Here is a 23,738-nt window from a genome sequence, read left to right on the forward strand (position 1 = left end):
AAAACAAAAATATTCAAGTAAAGTGTCTAAATTTTGTACTTAAACACAACTTCTAATGTATTCACATTCATTTCTGATTAAGAATTTAAATCAGAAAAGTCTGGAAAAAGCACAAATCTGCTTTTCCACCCGGTGTGTCGTCTGGTGTCACCGTACCTGTTGAGCAGGAGATCGAGCACCTGCTTGGTGGTGGCGAAGGATCGGTAGGTACAGAGGAAGATGGTGACGTAGGTGGAGTCTTTGCCCTTGAACGCCGACACCATGTACTCCACCAGCCTCTCCAGAGTGCCGGCCTTGATGGTCCGCACCTTGCAGGTTTCGTAGAGGCTCAGGGCGGAGTCCGTGTCCACGCCCAGCCATCGCTGCCCTTTGCTGGCCGACTGGTGAAGCTGCACCTTCCTCAGTGTGATGGTGAAGATGGCGTCCTCCTCGGCCTCCTCGCCGATCTCCTGCGTCGAGCTCTGAGAGGCAGACAAGGAAAACAAAACATTTTACTCCAACTGTCGACTTCGTTTGGGTGAAATTTTGTCCCAGGATCCACAGCGGTTTCTTCATGCTGGAACAAGCGCTTCAAATAAGTGTTTAAGGGACCAGATTAGAGGGAGCTGAAGGCTGAGAGGAGCAGCCATCTTTACCGTGCAGAACGTGGAGTTAAAAATGTCCGGCATCTAATTCTGGGACTAAACCCTTTAATTATGACCATCTGTGTGACCTGGCCCTCTCCTTTCTGCTCGGTCCCTCTCTCTGAGTCATACTTCGTGAATCATGTGCGTGCACAAACAAACAATAGCTTGTTACCAAACAGAGCTTGCTGGATAACTGGGTCGACAATACAGGCTGCAGCCTGCATTTACCCAAACGGGGAATTAACACAAGCTGCTTGTTGCCTGAATGAGGGCTCTGTGGGCCGCTGCAGGTCACCACCCACAACAGTTTGTTGTTGTTTTCTCCTCAACATGAAAAACGAAGATGAAACAAACCATGAACTGTGATGCTGACGGGGATCATCATAAAGTAAGGATACGAATTCCACTTCACCTGATGCCTCATCAGCACCGCTCGTGGTTACACAACAGAAACAAAAGTGTTACCTCTGACGGCTTATGAGTAAAATTAGATCTTTAACACTAATTTCCTTGAAAACACCAAACTCTAGCTTAGCTGCCTACAATGCAACATGCACTGGGATAGTTCTTCAGCTGGCCTGCAGTGCTGTTTCCCCATCTAGCTTGCCCAGTTTTAGAGATATCAGCAATAAGGATGTCTGCCTCTTGAATTTAATTGACCTAAATGGACCTTTGGAGGATGACTTAAACATGTAAGCAAAGATCAGCTCCCAAGCAATAAAGATGAGAACATAATTAGATGAGTTCATTTTCAAAATAAGAGCAAGAAGCACTTTTTTCTAGTTTTCTAGAAACTTGATCACGGTTGGATAATTTTTCTAAAATGCTAAATTGAACAACCAAATATACCTGGACTGTCTGTGAGTGGGGAAACACCACTGTAAAATAAACATTAGCTGTTTGAGGGGCCAAGAAAGATGAACATATTAAAACCTAACAGGAAGAGCCACGGTGGTGTGAATCACTATGAAGGAATGGCATGCAGTGCCACAGTCGTCTGTCACGGCCACTTATCGTGGATCCTCAGAGAATTAGTCATTCAAGTCCATTTCCAGCATCTCAGCTCGGGGCTGAGAGACGCTCAGCACCGTTTGGAGCTGTAATTAAATGTCAACAAACAGCTAACATTCTCTGAGTAATAATACAAAGACTAAATTGGGAGAAACTGTGATATTTTTCACTATTTTACGTGTATGGAGTGAAACAGTAACAGTTAATGGCCAAAAAACAATGAGCATAACCGTGAGCTGCAGCCCAATCATTTAGTGTTATGTCAGAACCAGCCTACTAACAAACAGATTATGGACAGAAGGCGATGCCATTTCACACACTTGATAACCAACAATGTTTTCATAAACGCAGAAAAAAAGACTCAAATCAAACTGGCTTTAACTGGGATATCTAACCTCTGCCCAATAAACAAGAGTCCTGTACACAGAAGGTGACCTTCAGTAACCCTGAAGAGACCCTGACAGCTGAGGGAGGGTGTATGTGACAGATAAAGAGAGGAGACAACCCCTGGACTGCTGTAAATCCTGCTGGATATAATGGCCGAGGCACAGCTGCAGCTGAGAGGCTCAACAGCAGGAGCGGCTCTTATCAGCCAAACCGCAGAGGCCGCGCCACCATCACCTCCGGCCCGAAAAATGCAGCGCTCAAGGGCAGCTCCTCGCTCTATCGGGCGAATCGATTCCCAGAATAATGCTCCTATTCATGTTCCCGTAAGTGTTGCCGTGCAAACCAAACAGTCCGTGCTAGTAGAAAAATAAGTGAGAGGCTGATGCTCTAAAAAGGGGAGTTCAATGCCATCTCCAAATGGCTTCAACAGAGGAAACTACCAAGTGTGAAACACCACTGTCTATTTCAACATGACTAGAAGCTGAATCTAGACTCAAAATGTCGGTGAAAATGAAATCTTAAAGTTCATTTGAAGGTTTCTCCAGTGAAAACGGACAGAAATGCTCGTCTCAGTGACTCGTCTGGGTCTCAGCTGCACAGCTGATATGTTGAACACCTTGTGAACCATCTCGGAGCTCAGCATGTTTTAAAACTGAGGCTTAAATCTAGAGGTGACTCTGCTTTTGCCATAAGAGATTTAGTCTTCAGTCTGAAAACTGGGGTGTTTTCCTACGAGAGCCATGAAGCAGGTGACAGCGTTTTCAGTTTTCCTCTTAAACTGAAAACAGTTTTACAGTTTGAACATTTGGGCTCGATCACTCTCCTTGTAAATAAAATGAGAAAAAAAGTTTATTTTAAATCAGGTTCAGTTGCAGTTTGACTTAATCAGCATCGTTTACTGATGTAACAGCTCAAAAGCACTGATAAGACATTCACATAAAATCTCATAAATCCAGAAGCAGCCCTTTTCGTTTCACTTACATTTATCTTTTCCTCGCATTCCTTCAGCCTGACTCAGTGTTTCATCAATAAAATCAACACCACACCGCGTTTTAAAATCCCTGCTATAAACAATTAATGACACGCCAGACAAAGCAGGGTCACAGTTAGATGTTAATTATAGAAATCACACTGAACCAGAAGCACTGATTACTTTTATTTATAGAATCCAATTTACCCACTGTGGTTAAAAACAAAACTAAACAAACTGCGTCACAGTCATTACAGCAGAGGAAGGGGTTTTGGTTATTTTTAATTTACCGGCAGCTCTCCTGAACATAGCGATGCAAATTTAGTCTCTTAGTGTTTCCACTGAAAACTACAAGATGTTCAAAGTGAATTATACAAATTATTTCTTTTATCCTGATGTGTCACGATGTTCAGGCATAGTCAATTCTGGGAAATAACTTGATGCTTATTAATATGGCATACAGATTTTATAGTTTAAACAGAACCTATTCTGCTTATTTCTCTGAGTCGACATTCATAATAATCCTTGATCATCTCATGCTGGACCTTCCTGTCTGAAATAAGCCATTTTAGCTCTTCTCTTTTAAAGATCATCCTCCCTTTAACACGGCTTTCTTTCATTGTTTAGCCCACTTTGATCACAAAGCAGGACAAGGTGGCTAATGCACAGAACATGTACCATATATTTCTCTCTCTGTAAAAAAGCTGTAAAGCTTATGAAAATACAGTTAAAAGTCCAAAATGTATGCTCTCAATCACATTTTCCAAAGCATGAACATACCCTAACCCAGTGGCTCCCAAACGTTTTTTGCTAGGTCATCCTTTGTTTTACAAGAAAATCTTTGCAGTGATTAAAACATATTCAAAGTGAAGTGGCTGTCTACAAGTAACAGACAGTGATGATGATGCTGCTATCATTTTAAGAAAGAACTGATATAATTGTAAATATAATCTGGAGCATCTGAGCTGAATAATATTCCTCGAACACTGCTCTGAATCAGTTACACTGACAACAATATAAATGACACAACTACAGAAGGGTCCACAGGAAATGTCTGGCATCTAGAAACAGCCTCCTCCACACTCTACATTCACCTACACCGTCCTGGCTGTGAATGACCATGAATGCAAAGTGGGCTGGAGGAATGTGAGGCGAGTAAAAGTGTCAGGACAGAGTCACGAGGCAGGGAGGATACGTTTCCAGAAGGAAGGAAAAGGAAAATTAAGCCACATAATCCTTGTTTTAGACTTGTTTTAATGCTCAAACAAACTGGTTTATATTAAACACAGTGGGTTTTTTTCCTTGGCTTCCTTTGGCCTGACTGTTGCCCGGTGTTCCAGTACAGGAGTCGGCTCAGCCCTCACATTAAATGGTAATCTTACCGCACGAATGTACCAAAGCAAAATCCTAGTAGATTTACAGAGGGCTGAAACAAAAGAGGCTTGTCCAGCTGCTAAGGGTCGTTTTTAAGGATTCCTGCTGGCCAAGAATACCCAAGGAGGCACTTTGGTCAAAGACTTTTAACAGTTTTTAGTTGCTGGGTAGTTTTTAAACTTGTACTTTTAAATAAGGAGGTCAAACCAGCATTCGTGATGGATGTTTTCAACCATTTTGAGTCCCTGTCTTCCTGCTTCCAAAAAACTCTGGTGTTTGTTTTTGTTTCCATGACAGATTTTGAGGTTATCTTCTACCCTGATCCAAAACATAAACTTAGATTATAAACTTATTACCACTGACAAAATGACCCAAGCTGAAAGTAAAGGCTCTCTCACGGCTATTACCAAGAAGGCTGCAGAGTTTCAAGATTTTCTTTGAGTAAAACTTTATTTAATCTGTAAATATAGATGGAGAAGAGCTTCTGACTGCATCAGGATTAGGCACAAACACCTTGAGTGACTTTAAGGGTTACTCCTGCATGACTCCATCCAAAAAGGAAAATCACCAGGATTCTAATTTTTAAAAAAGTAAACCAAATGAGAAAAGTTTTTATTGATTACACAGTCAATTCAGGAAAGTTCACGTATTTTCTATTAAAAAGGCAGCACAGACTCTTGCACTGCCTTAACTACATGTGGACCAGATATACTTACATGCACAGTCATCTATCAAAGGGTGAAGGAAAAACAAGGAGGCGACAATTGGTGCTAAATTCTATCTTCAGCAGGACGAGGTGACTAGCTCCTTCCTGCACCTGCCATGGCAGCTAGGTAAGTATGACTGATCATGAAGGATCGTGTAGCTTTTCATGATTTAATAACGTAAAACACACACACAAATGTATGCACTCAGCTGTGTGTGTTCATGTTAATTAGGGATGTGCATAGAGCTGTTCGATATAACGATAAATATCAGATGACGATATAAAAAGTCTATCGTTTCATTTTACGCTATCGTTTGTTTCGTGGTGTCGCAAAATAAACTGTTTACGGCAATATTTTTTCATCGGTCACTGTAGTGGCTATATTAATTTCTTAAAGTTCTCTCTTTCTCTTATATTTTATATAACCACACTACGGATGGACAAACGCCTGTTTTTATGCGTTGTCGTTAGCAACAACGACGGTAACAGCATCGCGTGTCCGCTTGTTTATGTTCCACATAAACCTTTCACAATAAAGCTCAAGATCCTGTTGAGACTTTTCAAAATAAACTGAATCACGTGAAAGAGCAGATTATTTACGGATGAGAAGTAAAAAAGAGCCGTCAGGTGCTAAAAAAAAATAAACCTTTGACTCAAACGTTAGAACAGGCTTTTCCCTGCAGCACGCCGTGTAATAAATACTCACAAAGAAAACGGCGGCGTTTACAACTTATGTCTAAAAATGTATCGTTTCATGCTTCGGTTAAAACACTCCAGCTACATGACGCGCAGCTGGAAACATTTCCCGCAAGACGAGCTGTCCGAGATTCATAGAATTTACAGAAAATGTTACATTTTTGTGATTTATATCGTTATCGGGACGATAGATGTCTTATATCGGGATATGAGATTTTGGTCATATAGCACAGCCCTAGATGTGCATAAATACTCAAACAGACATTTCAAAGCTGCTATCTTTACTCATCTCACACTGTGTATGTTTTCAACATTATACATAGCCCAAACATTTCAGCAACATTTAAAACACGATTCAATTAAAGGTTTCATATAGCTCTGAAAATATACAATAAATGTTTATTTGTCTAATTAAATCTGTGGATTTCAAGTGTGATCAGTATTAAACATTTTCTAAAGGGATTCTGTGTTTTTAGACTCTGCAACTAGTCTAATTTCATAGCAAACATCACTAATGCTAATTAGTTTATAAAACAACCATAACATTCTAACTGAGAAAGGCATACCATGAGGTAACAAGCTTTGGATCATAATTTTCCTGCTTCCCAACAAGTTTTTATGTCTCCTGATCATAAACATAACCTTTGTTAACAAAGCTCTTAGCAGAGGTGTGGACTCGAGTCACATGACTTGGACTCGAGTCAGACTCGAGTCATTAATTTTATGACTTTAGACTTGACTTGAAAAAATGTTCTAAGACTTGTGACTTGACTTGGACTTTTACACCAATGACTTGGGACTTGAATTGGACTTGAACCGGTTTACTTGAAAAGACTTGATATTTTACCCCAAATATAAAATTTAACATGCATATTATATAGAGATTGAAAATGTGACGTCATTCACGGGTAGAACCGCAAAGGATTCTGGGAACTCGTGGCAAGCGGTACTAGCGCACGCAGGCTTTCAATTGAAATCAGTTACACAGCGATAAAAAGAAACACAAAAATGTCAAGAAGCTGTTGTATTATTAACTGCAATAGCCGGTCGCATGACAGCCACGGGAAGCCGACGGGTAAAGAGATCGGTTGTTATCGGATTACGTCATTGAAGAGAAATTGTTCGAGCCATGTTTCCGAAGTAACAAAGACGCGACGGATGGACTGGATTGCAGCCATTCAAAGATCAAATATAACGTCCCAGAACACTCCAGCTCACAGGTTAGTCTGCTCCAAGCATTTACACGAAGGTCAGTCTGCTGTTGTAGTTAATGCGTCATTTTCATAACATAATTAGTGATATAGGTTACAAGCAAGTCTGGCGCTGAACAGAAATTGTCGCGCTATGCTCCTTTGTTTATTGTGCATAAATAGTGAATTGTCCTGACACAATATTGCGTTTCGCTTCTGTTATTATGGTACATTGACAAAAACATATACTTTTATTCACAGGATAAAACAGGTTTTTTGTATCACTAATTGCCCAGTACGATTACAGCATACAGTATTGTTGTCACTGCTACATTTCTGTGATGCTACCAGAAATTATTTCCACTACTAATTAATTACCGTTGAGCTCAAAGGTCCTATTAATAAACGGTTAAGGAATGTGTATTTATGACGACGATTTGTGAGAGTGGTAAACTTATGATACGTACGATGGTCTTTACTTTCTACACGGTGCATTTCAAGGTCCTGTACCCATCCGTCGGTAAACTGTACCTGGGCTTGTTGCAGTGACCGGAAGTTACTAAACTTCATGAGTGTATCCACTCACTCCAAGAGCCGTATGATTATAAATATGCATATAAATATGCTACGATGAGATAGCTGACTTCATCTAACTAGCAAATGTTGTCCAGGCTACGTTGGTGATGCAGTTTTTTTTAATATGTATGATATTTTTGTCATGCGATTTTAAAGCTGGTCCTACAACCGCATCCAAGAATGACATGCAGCTTATCTCAGAACTGTCGGTGAAAATTATTCTTGGAGCTAGGTTTAATTGAGCTGCATTTTAAAGAGGTGCAATTTCACAATTTGTGTATATTTTCTAAGTTCACTATTTTGTCATGTGTTGAGAAAAACACAGATTTAAAAATTACATGGTCTAATATTTACATTTAGCATAACTGCAACATTATTTTTTCGTTTTTTTTTTTTTTTAAAAGACTCGAAAGGACTTGAAATTCAAAGTTTCAGACTTGTGACTTGACTCGGACTTTTACACCAGTGACTTGAGACTCGACTCTGACTTGCCTGACATTACTTGAGACTTGACTTGAGACTTGAGGATAAAGACTTGAGACTTACTTGAGACTTGCAAAACAATGACTTGGTCCCACCTCTGGCTCTTAGCACTACCAAAAACAATGGCCACACTTCTAATGACCCAAGCAGACATAAACAGGAACGATTCTCTATTGAAATTAAAAGTTAGAAGAGTCGAGAGCATCAGCATCAACTCCCAGCCTCTTCACAGCAGCCGGCTGACCTTTTCATTAGTTCGAAAAGACAATCACATCCCAAAATTTAAAAAAAAGAAAAAGGTTTATCTCAAATAACAAACCTCCTTCTTTCTATCTGATAGTGTATAGGCTTTATAAATACAGCTAACTGGCACAGGAACAGGCTAAAATAAACATAAGGGCTGAAGTAAACCTTGGGGCTGCGCCAAATCCCCCCCAAGGCCAAAGAGCCCTCTGGGAGTGTGTTCGGAGGAGTGAAGCTACAGGGCTCATCAACAGCAAACACACCTGCTTCGAAAGTGACCATTAGAAATCCCCTCTGAGGCAAAGTCTAAATGCAGATCAAGAGAAACTCTCAAGAGAAAACCTGCCCCCTCCCCCAAAAACAATCAACAGCTGAACAAAGGCAACGCGTCCATTTCAACTCCACGGCACAAGCCGGTGACTTCCCCTCGCTAACAATGAATGCTGAAAGGCGGTGAGATCATTTGGAAGCGGGGTAAGACACAGAAGAGGGGAGGAGGGTGTAGCCGAGCTCTTTAGCTGGTAAACACTGAGGCACTGAGGGGGTCTCTGCGAGCAGAAGGCTGGTTTATGCGCCAAAGTCATTACTCATCTCCCACTGATGCTTCTGAACAGCTAAAGTGTCGGGACGCAAATGCAAACATACAATATAATTTCCAACTTCTCTTTAAAATAATTTGTCCAAGAGCTGATGTTTTAGTTTTAATCAAGCACCATGAACACTACAGCAGGTAGACATGCAGATACTTTCTTGGATAAGACAATAAATGTAACCAGGTGCTGGCAAAGTCACGAGGCGACCAAAGACTTTAGTTCCCATCCAGTGCAGCAGGTAGATATTCAAATAACTTTCAGCTGTTGGCAGCAGAGAGAAAATGAGAGATGACACTGGGATGTATCACCCGATAAATATTTAGATAATATAAATTTAAGTCACAAGTATTAGTGAACAAAAAAGGAGCTAAAATCATAAAACAAAACTTCTTCTTATCAATAAAACAAAAATACATAAAGACACGCCCCCTTACTTCCAAATTACCTTTATTCCAGCAGTTTCTCCATCATTTCTTTCCCAAACTAACAACAACACAAACGGTCTATTTTTATCCCTGTGCTTCTGCTGTCCAAAAGCTGACTTTGGAGAGAAATTAATTTGACAGACCAGCCGTGGGTCACAGAACTTCTGCTTAGATTTAGGAGATGACCTCAATCTACATTTCCTGTAATCAGATTTTGTTTTTATTAAGTTGGCTTGTTTACAGTGTCAAAGAAGATTCAAAGTGACGGCAGTGACTGTGGATCAGCAAACGATGGAGGATGGAGTTTATTTTCTTTCATGTTTTTTGAATTATACTTTCTACTAATTTCACTCAAATTTATTTTTTTTCTATAAAAACTAAAATAAGACCTTGATTTAACCCTCGGCTTAGGACATTTCTGCCCATGTGAGAGAGAAAGGTATTAACCGAGCCAAGCTGGCTTGCTCATTTTAGCGTTGCCATTATCAATCACACTCACAGTTTAATTGGGAAAATGAGCCTCTTATGCTGATCCCGTTCAAACAGGGCTGATTTTCATATCCATAAATCATCGTTGATGCAAATTAAATGCTAATTAAATTTGACTGTAAAACTCCTCAAATATCAACACGACTTGGATTCAGTCATTTATGTCACCCTGAGTCAGACAAGCCCGACTCAAAGTCCACTCTGTTGTTGACTCTGGAGCTTTTGCACATATCTATGCAGACGTTTGGTGTCGTGGAAAGTTTAAACACTGACATTTCCATTGAGCAAGCTCGTTCTGCTGATGAGGACTGTCTGATACGTGGGAAGGCTCCAGAACAAGCAACGTTTTATTTTTTAAGACAACCTGCAGTTAGGATTTCTTGCTTTACACTCTGGGAGTCAGAGGACATCTGCGCTAAAATCTAAAATATATTTTGAAGGATATAACAAAAGATTTCAGTAATTTTGCATTCCCAGACTTCAAGTCTGTATCGTGAAGTTCCCTGCTGATGCAAATAGCATTGACTCAAGGTCTGCTCACTAGCTTATGCTGGAGGTTTTCCTGTTACTATCACAGTCACTTTTTTTCTAATGATAATCTTTCAGCACGGCTGAAACCTGTGGAAGAGAAGAAGAAGAAAAACCATCCTCTGTGACTCTTCACAACCTCATAAAAGAGTTACGGTCAGGTAACTAATACCAGCAGCGATCCACCAGAAACATGTGGTTAGGCTACAAAACCAGCGTGACGGAAATCCCAATTAATTCTCAAGTGATAACGAGAACTTTGATCATTTTGTCCCGCAGGAGGTTTAAACGTTACTTCTTACAAGCAAAACCTCTGAGCTGTGTCCACGCACAGCGCATTAAAGACCTCCATCCTCCCCCTCTGCTCCCAGTTAATCCTGCCGAATTAAATCAAATCCCTCCAGAACCTTCTCTCCTGCTCTGACCCACTTTGTAACTCGCTCAGTAAAACAAAATAGCTGCTTTAAACGCGACAGGGTTGTAACTGCTTTGTGTCTTAAAATAAACTTCACCTAAATCCAAACATGAACTCACAAGTTTTAAAGCCTACAGGGGGACACCAGCCAGCCGGCTCATTTTTCCCTCTGTATGTTCTAACGCCTACCAAAATAAAGCAACGCAATATTGTTTCCGCAAAGATTATATTGATGTCAAAGTTTTTCTCCAGGTTTAGATAAACATGCTGCAGCAGACAGACAGCAAGTGCAGAATCAGGCAATTTGAGCAAAGTTGGAGAACCGAGTATTTTTCCAGGCGTCTGGCCTTCACATTCCAGTTTCTGTCTGCTGCTGCGATCCAGCCCTCAGCCACTCGACTTTCTCTCTTCAAAATGAACCCAGAAACAAAAGCTCCTCTGTGCCGAGTCGGACGGTCCGGCTCCTGATTCTCACAGCGACACTTAACCAAAGTTCCGGCTGTCGGGGCTTATCTTAAATAAGAGCACATCATAAATGGCATCCCCGTGACTCAGGCCAGAGAAAGCTGACTGAAGTCACTTTTTCTTCACTGTAAATCCGGGTCATGTGGATATAATTAGACAATGAGACATGCACAGAGGAAACCGTAATCCAGCATTGTGCACTGTCCAGTTTTTGGTTTATTCTGATTGTGTTTGAGATCATTTCTTCCATGTGGGGCTAACCGGTGCTGCGCTGCAGTATCATAACATACATCTGGGACTGCTCACAAGCAAGGCTGAGTCACTGTTAGCTCCGAGGACAATCAGATGATGACAGAAAGAACGAAGTTCATGGAAAATGTTTCAGCAGCTCGGAGTCTCTCAGTTCGCCGTCACTCTGCGCTTCTAAAACTAAAGACTCCTAAGTACTCCCCGAGGGTAGCTGCCCACTGAGGGGTTACCCTCACTGTCAAGGGCATTCTGTCTGTTTGCATTCACGCAGTTACGGTGCGACTGGCATAGCAACAACTACAAACACAACAAGATGGACGACTGGAGGTGTGTGTCTATTAGGGATGGACTGATCTGATATTTGATTGATTATCAGTCCGATCGACACATCGGTTCAGTTCTGTGTTGTTCTGTTTACTGCACCACGTGTCAGCAGCAGCAGCCTTTTTAAGTAAAAATAAAACATATTTTCTGTTGCTCCTGTAGGGAAACAATGACAACGTCGTGCTGAACACTGTCCAAGGTAAATGGCATTGTTTTTCTTCCTTTGAATACCCCCTTAATTAAGCTTGGAATTCCAATTTCCCTGCTTTGTTCTAAAGTTAGGGGATATTTTTGGTTAATAAACGGAAATCCCAGATTTTTTTTTTTTTTAAATATGTTGATAGCTGGTGCTGCAATAACATGGAGAACATTCACTAAACACTAAGGGGAATGATCTATGAAAAAGTCCCTGCACTTCCTTCCTTCCTAAACCGAATCAGATCCTTTAAGCACAAAGGTGAACAGAGTCCCTTGAACCAATTGCTCTGGGAGTTGCTTCGCTGCTTCTCTGATGTTCTCTGCAAACTGATTTGTAATTGAATGAGCTGACAGTTCAAAGTGCTCACTGTTTCTCTTGAGACGGGCTCGATAAGCAGCAGTCTTTGTTCAGCAGAGTTTTATGAAAGGTTCGGCCCCTGATCCTGCTGATTTGCTAACGGACTGCATCGTTGGTAATTATGACTATTTTTAGCTTGAATGCACTGTTGTATACCGTTTGGCTTATTGCATCTGTGGCCAAGAGGGCTTCTTGGCTCCTGTGAAAATTAGATTATACAGGGTTGAAAAAAAAAAAAGAAGAAGCAAAAACACGGTTACATAAAGTCAAACAAAGCTGGTAAAGAAAAAGAAGAAACAAAGCACGATGCACAAACAGCCAAAGTACACACTGTTACACAGAGAGACCGCTTAACTCTTAATGCAATACATTTGTACCAATCAAATGGCAAAAAAATAACAAGAAACCCTCTGCTAACTGAGGTTAACAAAGACTATTCTCTTCAGTTACACGTGGACGAGTTGTGGTTGTATGCACAGTCACCCCTCAGAGGCCCATTTTGAGCCAGGAAAAAAAAAACTCTGCATGAGTGCAACTGTTTTATTATAGGGTAGAAAAAAAGCAATTCCATCAACCTTGCCATATCAGTGGGTCAGTTCCTGCAGAAAGATACAAAATGTTGTAGAAATAGGTCGATAAATGTAACTTGGTCAAGCACATCAGCTTCAACTTCAAATTTAAGCAGGCATGCATCATTTTTGTGCCTTTGTTATAACAAATCCGATTTTACAAAGAACCAAAATGCCCATTAATCGCCCAAAACAATCATCCAGCCGTGACACAGCACAGCATCACTTTGTTATTAGCCTCACACTGCAGTAACTTCATCTCGTGGCACACCTCCATTTCAAAGCCACTCGATCCTCTCAGCTATACGATACAGTGCATTGAGGCTGATGTTGCTGGTTACACGGAGTCAGAGGGATCAACAAATAGCTCAATCTGACCGCCGGCAGCACCACATTAGCCCCAGTGACCCCCTCATGCTGCAACACAACCTCAGCATCAAATAACATTCATGTGCAGCAGGAGGGGAATAAAGGCAGCGATTGTGGAGGAAACCCCTCAGCCTCCGCAGGAGGGGGATTAGGTAATTGTGTTAGAGCAGAGGATTAGATTAGAGCAAAGGGACGAAGCAGAACAGGTTAGCAGGGGACGGGAGACCAGCAGGGGCACACTGAGGCAAATGGGGGGGGGTTTAATAATGAACCTCTGATACCAGTCCAGTCTGACCGAAGACACCGAAAAGTAAAAAGAAGAGAACATGTAATCCAGGTACACAGACTGGAATACATGGTCTCCATGGTGACACTGCCATCCAATCCTTGGCTCCGTTTAAGACCAATAAATATGATTACTCATCCTGCCCTCCTTATGTGATCGAATGTTCGAGATGTATGGAGCACAAGGCTGGAAAACGTTTATTTAATCCAGAACAAAGGCAATTTCTATAGATAGCAATGAAACCATATCTATGAGGCTGGGTTTAAAGAGGACAGCGAGGCGGGGGGAACATGACAGTTAGAGATATGAAAACAGTGTAGTGATAGAGAAGCAAAACACACGTGATCTTCATATACAGCAGGGACAATTTCCTGTTATTAACTGCTCTAAATTTGCAGAGCAAAGAAAATATTTGCATACCCATAAACCTCTATTTAATTCACAACAGAACACAGAAAGCATATCATAAATATATCATTTTACACAGCATTAAAACTTTGGCACAATTGGGTTTGTAGTGTGTTCAGTCTTCTAAAGTCAAACATGTTAACATGTTTCGGTTTAGTTTACTAAAGAATAAAATAACCCTCCATGTGTTTGAAGAGTGAAGCATTTAACCTGCATTCTCTCTAATGGCCAGCAGGGGGAGACTTTTCTAGTTGCACAGACTAGTCAGATTCTTTATGAATAAAGACCCCTGCTGCTCACTTGACCTATGACCCTAGCAAACGCTTTCCTGATGAGTTTGTGGTATCAATCGTTAGTTTTACATCTTTTAAAATTGTATAACTTAAACTGCCACACAGACTCAAAAACCATAAAGCATCAATCTCATTAGTTTGTTCCATCTCATCTCAAACCAGCAAGATGGTGACAGCAAAAAAGTTCACTCTGAGGCTTTAAAACCTCATTAACAAAAACATGAATGTGGTCACACATAGCTTCCTGCAGAAGTCCTGCAGAACCACGCTGGCTCAAAGAAACGTGACAGAGACTGAAGTTACAGGAGCACCAGCCAGTGGCGTCCTAACATTGTTGAACTAGCAGGAAACTGCTGTTGTACTTCAATGAAATAAGAATAATTTGTTTAATCAACTAACATCTGTAGTGCCAACTAGTGGCTATGTCCATCTTTCATGTACAGGCTATGATTTGAGCTCTACTAGCATCACAATTCAACTCCACGGGAACACAAACAAGAGTGATTCTTGATTGTCCATCTGAGGTCTAAGTGATCAACCCAACCTCTAAAAACTAGGGCCAGCATAGTGAAGAGTTGGTTTTATTGCTTATGCTGACTTAGACCACAGAGGGTTAACATTAATGTGTTAAATCTACTCTTTAGCCCGCCTAGAAATGTAAATACACACCACACAAACACCTCAGCAGCTGTTACAGGTCTGTTTGTTAGTAATATGTAGTGAAAACACAATACAAATTAATAAATGATGAATAATGTGAGATGCTGTCATCTTTTAATGGTAGAAATATGCTGTTTTTCTTGTTTTCATTTCAGTAAAAATAACAGCTGCTTAAGATTTAACGGCTCCAGTGATGCAGACATATCAGAGCACAAGTAATAAGTGAATGCAGACAATGACGTCACCACTACAGCGGGGATCCAAAGACCCCAATTTAATCAAGCATCCACTCAATTAAACCTGGACCGATCCACGGAGGCCCAACCCAGAACTCAGAGGCTCACGGTTCCCTCGGAGGGTGTTTTGGATGTAAAACACTCTAAAGTCATTCTGCTGCGTGTGTGCTTTTACTTTTAGATTCACTTTGATCGTGACCTGAACATGTAAAAGCATCTGATTCGCTGGCTGCAGCTTCTATATCTGAAAACCCGCTTGTTTCTTCGGCTTTCTGTGAAATTACACTAAAGTATTTCTGCTTCAGATTGCTGATTGGACAAAAGAAGCCATGTGTAATCTTTATTATGACAGCTATTCTAACAATGAAACAATGACTCAAACAGCTGGGGTAATGGGGTAATCTACAGATTAATCTGTAATTACAGTAATCATGGCCACATTTAGAACTGCAGTGGAGCTTCCTAAACATGATACAACTAACTAAATGGATTTATATCTGTCTGTTAAATTAGATCAGAACCAAAAACAAAATCTTAACTTCGCTCCTTTGTTGGGTGACTTTGTTGACCCATCAATGAATCATGTTGCTGCAGTAACAGGCCACTACTTCCTGTAACAACCAGTGAAACTGTAAATCACACGATTGATTCAATGTATGCCCGCACATGTGGAAAAACCCCTAGAAGTACAAGCGACCGATGCAGAAAGCATCGTTCTGTAAAAAACAAACAGAACGACCACTCTCAGTATGAAACATGCAGATATTTCATAGCATTTGTGAGGTTTGACTCAGCGACACCTGCACAGGAGGGTTTCAGTATCAAAGAGAATCAGAGGGAGGGAGGGGTGATAACCACAGGGCTGAAAGCTTCAATAACAACATGAAAAAGCAAGTCATCCTGTAACTGTACTCTCCTGCCAAGCAGCACCGCAGCATCATATTAGATTTCCCTGTATTGTTATGTTTGTTATGAGGCTGTATTAACACTGTAAGCTGCAGCCAATCAACAGCTTTATACTGATAATCCGTTTACAGGGCTTAAAAATACAGGATTAGAGCGTTTATGGCACATTGCATCACCTGGGTGACTCACCAAGTTGAATGTAAGCTTATTTAACGCAAATTTAAACATGTTTTATGGGCATAAAAGTAGATAAAGCTTTGAAATACGTGGAGATACAGGAGAAACATCATAAATCTCTATTTTAACGGTAAGAAAATGTTTCTTTAAGAGCACAAGTGTTGTGTTATTCCTCCAGAATCGCCACCCTGAAGCCTGAAAACCTGTTTGGATCCGCCCGATCACCCTCCTTCATGACAACACAGCAAACCGCATCAGCTAACGGACCTCTCCTTGCCTCCTCACCCTCCTCACCTCCACCAGCGGCAGGTCAGGGTCCAGGTGGGTGAAGCTGTGCAGGACCACCGGGCTGCGGTCTTCGACCACCTCTAGCCTCACGCCGTCCCAAATGTTCCGCACCCTCCACGAAGAGTCAAACATCTCGAGCAGCTGGCCCGGCTTGACGCTACGCGCCTCGGCTTGCATCCCCGGGAAATAGACCATGGATGCCCGCAGAGTTCAGTCACACCCCCGCGCTGACATTTCTAATGTTTTTTAGGAGTCCCACAGACACACACTGCCGCCTGAGACTAACGCTTCTGTGTGATCATCGCCTCTCTCAGTACAGTTTATCACGGCCCTGACTCACACCGGGGCTTTTCTAAACCCCGCCCCCACCAACCGGTGCCTTCAGGGCTGTCGGATAAACCAAACGCACAGGATGGCTTTAGCGAAAATTACGTTACAAGTTTTGTCTTGTATTTAATCCCACGCATTATACTTTAAAAAAAAAAAGAAGTTAAAACTTTAATTACATTAACGTGAATACAACTTTGCAAAATTTCTGTTAAACATCTAACACGTACTTTTCATGGAAAAGGAACAAACTACTTCTTTTCATTTAGTTATTTTTTATTTACATAGATGTAATGAAATGCTGTTAACCATACTTTAATGTTTATAACGGTCGTCACCATATCAGACTTTTACTTTGTGCTAAAACAAAACAAAAACAAACTAACACTCTACGGTTGTTGTTGTTATTTTTTAATCCAATTATAATAGTTTTTCTTTTTCTTTTTTCCAGTTAGTTTACAAAGTGAGTTTGGTCATTTCAGGTAATTTTTTCATTGTTGGAAATTTTTTTACTTAAATATTTATTAGTTTCAGCCCTAGCTTTAGTTTGTGTTTTTTTGTTGGGTTTTTATTTTTCTTAAATATTATAATCTGGAGATTCTCTATCAGGGACAAAATTTTTATTTTTATTTTTATTTAACCTTTATTTAACCAGGAATGTCCCGTTGAGATCAAAGACCTCTTTTTCAAGGGAGTCCTGACCAAAATTAGAATGAGTATTACAATAGAAACACAGTTTGTTACGGCAGTGGACTCACAGATGTGCAGACAGCCTATTATCTCAATAAGCACATTCCCCAAAGCCTCATGATTCAGATTAACAAACTAGAAGTAATGCTATTTAATCTGCATTGTAATTTTATTGTGATTAGTTTTCTAAGGTCACAAAATAATTTCATTTACTTACAAAAGTTTATATTTGCTTTTAACTTTAATTTCAAGTTTCCCACATTTTATTTTATCACACCTAAATTAAGGTAACTATAGTAACCTGGGCGACACAAGCACACTATAAAGTTGTTATGTATGAAACGGGAGTCTGCGAGACGTCCCTGAAGGCAGCACTTACTCCCCCGCTCTTACTCATGTCTCTGGGAAATGATGGCGCTGTTTGTGCCTTCACTGTGGCAGGAGGACTGTGTGGGAAAAGAAAACAGTGGAGTCTGCTGGAGTTACACTTTTACCGTGAGCCCAGAGCAGCTCAGCAAACACGCTTCCCCCACCTGATCCTCCACTGTTACACTGAAGCACAGCTTAAAGGTGGCGTAGAGTTTAAACCAGTACATGCTCCTCTAACACCTTTCGAAAGGGCAACTTTCTGCTTTTCACTTAGTTTTCCAAAGATTGATTATGCATTAATATAAAAAACAAATTACCTGTGAGTGTGTTAACTCGTTATAAAAGTCTAAGTCACACTTCAGCAGTTTTACTGAGATTATAGCTCTATAAAGACATCATTTAAATATAATTATTTAGGGTTTTGGGGGGGGGGGGTTGGTCTTTTTTAGGTGACTGATTTGAGTTTTAAACATATTTGTGGAAAGATGATAAATAAGTATGTATTTAAATGGGAAAAAGTCTAATTTTGTGTATCTAAAATCTACATTTTTCAACTTACATTTTAGCGTTTAAGACATTTTTATTCCATTTTATTTTGATTAATCAAATGTACTGAGCTTTTACTTTACACAAGTACTATATTATATTATTTTTATTTAGATCTTCACTTACTTTGCTTTTTAAATTTTACTTATTAGATTTTTTTCCATTTTTGTAAATTTTACCCAACTGATCTATTTGGCTTTGTCACTGTACTTTTTCTAGTCTGTTTAAGCTGTTTTGTCATAAGCTGCTGTAATTCTTTGCCAACTTTTAGAATAAACACATCCTGTCTGATCTTACTATACTTAGAAAATACAACAGGGAAAATCAGCAGGTCCTCAGCTGAAAAGATAGAAAAGAATAATTTTTCCAAAATAAATGAGCTAAATTACAGATTAATATCGAAATAGCTCACTGACCAAACTTTTCAGCTGCAAACAATTAGGAGCAAATGAAACAAAATCCTCAATGGAACCACCTCAACACAAAGATCTCAATGTTATACAATGTTATCCTGCACACACCTTGTCAAAGCACTGCAGCTCACCATGAAAACAAACAACCTGACTTTAACAGTCAGAAAGCACCTGAAAGCACCATCAGGAAGTCCCTGTTAGTAAACTGAATTAGTTTGTGTTGTGGTTCAACAAATGCATCTTGGGGGAATTTTAGGCTAAGACTTCAGAGAAAGAACCTGAAGACGTCTAACACCGCCTCCTACTGGTCAGTGTCAGGAACAAACGTCTCCAATCACAGTGAGAACAAATCTTTTAAATTCACCGCAGCCTGCTTTAAACAGCAGAACAAAACCATTACCTAACTGTTACATTATTAAACCTTAATTTTCATTCACATGTTTTTCTTTTTGGATTTTTTTGAAACAACCCACTGCTTTTCCACGCCAAGGCTCTGACAGGTGTGAAAGCATTTTAGAACATTTAAGGAAAACATCTGCCGCACCAGCTGAAGCTGAATGCAACCACAAGCACGTCCGACCTCGCCGACCTGTCCTCGCCAAGCGGCTGCGCATCATAACTCAGAAATCTGCAGCTGCCCGACATGAAGAAGACGAGTGAGGGAGCAACACGGCTTTCTAAAAGGTTTATACAGATTTAAGTTTCCAATAAATCAAGACAGCCATGGTTCACTGTGGAAGATTACAGTCTAGTGATTAGAAGTGGGAAAGGAGATATTTCCAGACATATTTCCATTATTGTCACCACACCAATGAGCCAGGTCCTGTAAAAGCAGGTTTCCTGATATAACATGTTTTAAGTGTTTGAAGAAAGGTTTTGGTTTCATTTCACTTCATTTCTTGTACCTCTTGGGCAAAACAGTGGTTAACTTTGTCCCCTCACAGCATGAAAGTCCTGGGTTTGAATCCTCGGGACAGCTGGGGCTTTCTGTGTGGAGTTCTGCAGGTTTTCTCTCTGCTTCCCCTCACAGTCTGAAGACATGCATTGGGGTTATGATTACTGGTGATTCGAAATGGCTGTGTGTTTCTGTGTGTTAGTCCTTCGACAGACTGGAAGAAAGAGGATGCATGGATGGACTTCATTCCTTTATAATTGGACAAATCACTTACAAGTATCCTTGATTGCAAATAATAATCAATAATCAAACCATATGAGTCCATATGAGGCTCTGTGACCTCATAAAAAGCTCTGCATGCTGCATCTGATCGTGCAGGCTATATGATAAAATGTGGCTGTTGCTGTTTCGCTTATCACAAATCTCCAAGATGTTTATTTGAAAGCTTTTTATTAAAGTTTTTGTCTAAAAAAGATAGAAATTTCCAATTATTTAAATGTTTAAATATCCACACTTTTCATATTGTTTTAAAGATTTTAGTACCAATTTATTCCCAGATCCTCGGTGGCCTGTCCAGTGCTTTTCTGCCAGGCTGCAACAGAAACACGAGGCTTTATTTATTATCATTAATCAGAATCAGAGAGACTTTATTTATCCCCAAGGGGCAATTAAGATACAACAGAGCAGCAAAAACTATACTGCAAACACAGCCTGAAAAACATCCTAAAGTCTGTTGAACACAAAGCCTGACCCGGATGGTAGATCGGTTTGAAAGATAGCGTCGAGCAAGACGTGACTATTCCCCGTTTCATCTGCACAGAGCACAGAGCAGCAGAAAGAGTGAAAGTCACAGAATAACAAGCACTGGTACTAATATCTGCCCTACAAAATAACCCACATGGGCTGAATCCCAGAAATCTGACAGAGCCTGGAGGGCCGGCCAACTCTGAGTCTGCTGCGATTTAACTGAAGCTCTTTTTCCATCTGCTGGAAATCAACACCAGAGGATGTTGTTGTGCTGCTGCTGCGGGCCTGGCTGATGTTTTACAGCTCCCCGAGGACGGTGACGCTAACAGCCTGCATTACGTTCTTATTTTCTCACACAGAAACACTCGTGCTTTTACTGAGAGACTGCACCCCCTGACCTACAGAAGACGTTTCACAGAAGTATGTGAGGAGGGCAGATCCAAACGTCACTAACCAAAGACAGATTCCCATCACGACGAGGGTAAAATTTAAATTAGGGCAGTGACATCAGCGGCTTATTTTAGTCCTGCTGACACTGAGCAGTGCAGAAAGTTCTTTATTCCTCCTGTCAGGAGGCCATTTAGCAAGGCATTAAAGCTGGGTGGTTATCCTGGGTTGCTGCCAGGCTCTCAATGTTTCCTGCAGTGCTTCACGAACAATAAACCTGAATCAAATAAAAGCCAAAGGGAGAGCCAGACATAGACTGGATATCGAGTTATGTAACAAGAGGAAAATAACAAGCCCATAAATCACGATAAACTGATTAATACAAGAAAAAAATAAAGATTCATGTTCAAAACCCTCCTCCTAATGAAATCAGCTAAATCTGTAAAATTCAACTTCAGTGACACAAACACCAGCGTTCACAGCTGTTGATTCATGGTCTGCAGAACTGCACAGAGCACAGGTTTTCTTCTACCTCAGATAAAGGCTCAGAGCTGAGGACAGACAGAAGCCTAAAGAACACATTCAACCAATCTTGGCACAGTTTAATCGCACCTGTGAGCTGCCTTCTATTATAAATAACAATAAAACCAGTAAAATCTTTTCTTATTTCTGTAATCTGAAGGCCCGAGTGAGTGTGAGTCATACAGAGAAAAGGTCTGGCTTCCTGTACTTCCTGTCGTCTGAGGTTGACAGCTTCTAAGCAGCACAGACAGCTGAGGTCAGGCGTCTGTGCTGCTTCATGTCTCTGTGAAGCCAGCACACTGTAATGACAGCTAATGGGAGCAGATTATAGAAAGCGAGGCCTTTATTCTTTCATTTCACATGTAGCGATTGGTTCTTGGTGCAGACATGTCGTGCTGTGAAGTCAGATTAACTCAAGAGCCGACCTGAGCGCTCCCACTGTTGCAGCAATATTATGTGGCTGTTGGACATATTTCATTTTAAACATGCAGGATGCGTATCTGTACCACATCTTTAAGATATTTGGAGCATATTTTAAGTAAGACCTTTTTAAAATCACTCACAGGCTTAAACGGGTTGATATTAATCTTGGTCAGTGTGCTAGTGATCCCTGTGAGTCCAAAGCTTGAAGCCTAAACAGTTTTTTCTACTCTTGACTCTGTGTGATGTCACTAAGAGTCAAAGATCCCCTAATATGGTTATCCCAGGCACAGAAGCCCCACCCAGCCAATCAGAAGACAGGGACCTTAAAAGAGACAGGAGATTGCCTGTACAAAGGCCGAGTATAAGATAAACAGGGATTATTTTAAACTGCGAATCATGCAAAGCTCATGTGGAAAGGTCAGAGCAAAAACATGGAGTTGTAAAGAACCATAACAGGTCCCTTTAACAACAGCATCACAAACTACACTTAAAAACTTAAACGTAAGACTCCAAATCCTTCACACGGCCAGCAGAGGAGTGCAGCCCACACTTGGGAAAACTTAATTTAAACAAGAGCAGAATTACAGATAGAAAATTATTAAAAATGGAAAGAGCATCTGACTGGTAAAAAGCAAAACAAATAAACAAACAAAAAGCTCTCACACTTTAAAACCTCTCCACTCCAGGTCATATCTGTTAATCAGAAGAATGTCAAGCGTGCCACTGTGATGTGTCACATGCATCACTTCAAAACAACTCAAGTTTCTACTGAATTATTTGCATAGTTTAAACAGCCGAACAGTGAGCTGTTTGGCTGTTTTTTACTCTCTACTTCCAAGTGAGCAGATACCAATCCTGCTTGTTTTTACATTCACCAACAGAGTTTAAAGAAATTGCAGCGAGCACACCCAGATCATTGGCACAGATCATTAATTCAGGTTTATGACTCATAAATATGACTATCACTCATAATGCATCACTAATATAAAAAGGGTGTTCAAAACAAGTCGTGGTATTAAACTGCATTAGCATTAACGGCAAAGTGTAGCAAAGGTTAAACAGTAAAATAAACACAGGTAACTAATGCTGAGTCAGTGCTATTTATACCGGGGGGCTAAACTGGGGAGCACTCAACCAGAGTTTAATTTAAACTGGGACTTATTTTGAAAAAAAAAAAATTCCAGTGCTTTCCCTGGAACTATAAACCAGTATCCGTCTAAACGTGTCTTCCGCTTCACTACAACTTCCTTCGCTGTTAGAGGGTGGCATTATTTTACCTGCAAGGAGCCAATGTGGCCAGTCCTTCAGTTCAAGCCCAACACTGAACTACAAACTCAGCCTCTTTACACTTAAGAGTGAAGGCAAACATTAAGAGCTCCAACCTGTCTTTCTTTTCTTCCGACTGTCCTGTAATAATCCTCGCCATCCCAGGTCCCGGCCAGCAGTCCACAGATCCACCGGCTCCAGCACCACATCACGGCTTTGCTGACAACCAGTCCCAAAAAACATGAGGATCCTGGAGGAGCAGAACCTCAGTGAAGGCGACTCCAGGGCTCCCACTCCCCTCTTCACAGATTGGCCGAACCCCAACCGCCAACGCTCAGCTCATGCATGTTTACTTTAACAGCTGTGTCAACAACACGAGGAACAACACTAGAAAAAAATTAACCTATGCCGGCTTTCTAGAAGAGGCTCACATCTGTCCGTGTATGTCAAAGGTGGAGAGAAACCGCTTGGTAATGACCTCCACAACAACAACAACACCGTGAGGCTACGACGCTCAAATGTCCTGCTGTTACCGCTCTCAAGAGAAAATGAAACCTCAACATGATGCAATAAAATTCGAAGAAATTTCCTGCTTAACTGAAGGAGGGGATTATCTCCAGGTAGTTTACGTGTTTAACAACGTCATCTGAAGCTA

At 40.7% G+C, this 23,738-nt stretch overlaps 1 protein-coding gene and 1 long non-coding RNA gene across 9 annotated transcripts in view; one reads left to right on the top strand and one right to left on the bottom strand.

Moving 5' to 3' along the window:
* The window catches only part of LOC308403855 (ral guanine nucleotide dissociation stimulator-like), a 68,656-nt gene that overhangs the window by 14,392 nt on the left and 30,526 nt on the right, over window positions 1-23,738 (bottom strand). For 3 of the 8 annotated variants that reach the window (XM_080893638.1, XM_080893636.1, XM_080893634.1), the window contains exon 2: window positions 157-461. In XM_080893638.1, coding sequence (XP_080749764.1) covers window positions 157-461 — 305 coding nt within the window. Of the gene's footprint in view, window positions 1-156; window positions 462-16,504; window positions 17,043-23,199; window positions 23,625-23,738 lie in introns of those variants that run through there. The other 5 variants (XM_080893633.1, XM_080893631.1, XM_080893635.1 and 2 more) reach the window with 4 other exon arrangements.
* On the top strand, window positions 6,494-15,463 carry LOC308403856. Its single transcript, XR_013972980.1, has 3 exons — window positions 6,494-6,990; window positions 11,913-11,949; window positions 15,047-15,463. It is a non-coding gene; the product is annotated as an uncharacterized lncRNA (long non-coding RNA).

The sequence above is a fragment of the Rhamphochromis sp. 'chilingali' genome (assembly GCF_963969265.1).
Source record: "Rhamphochromis sp. 'chilingali' genome assembly, chromosome: 10".
NCBI lineage: Eukaryota > Metazoa > Chordata > Actinopteri > Cichliformes > Cichlidae > Rhamphochromis > Rhamphochromis sp. 'chilingali'.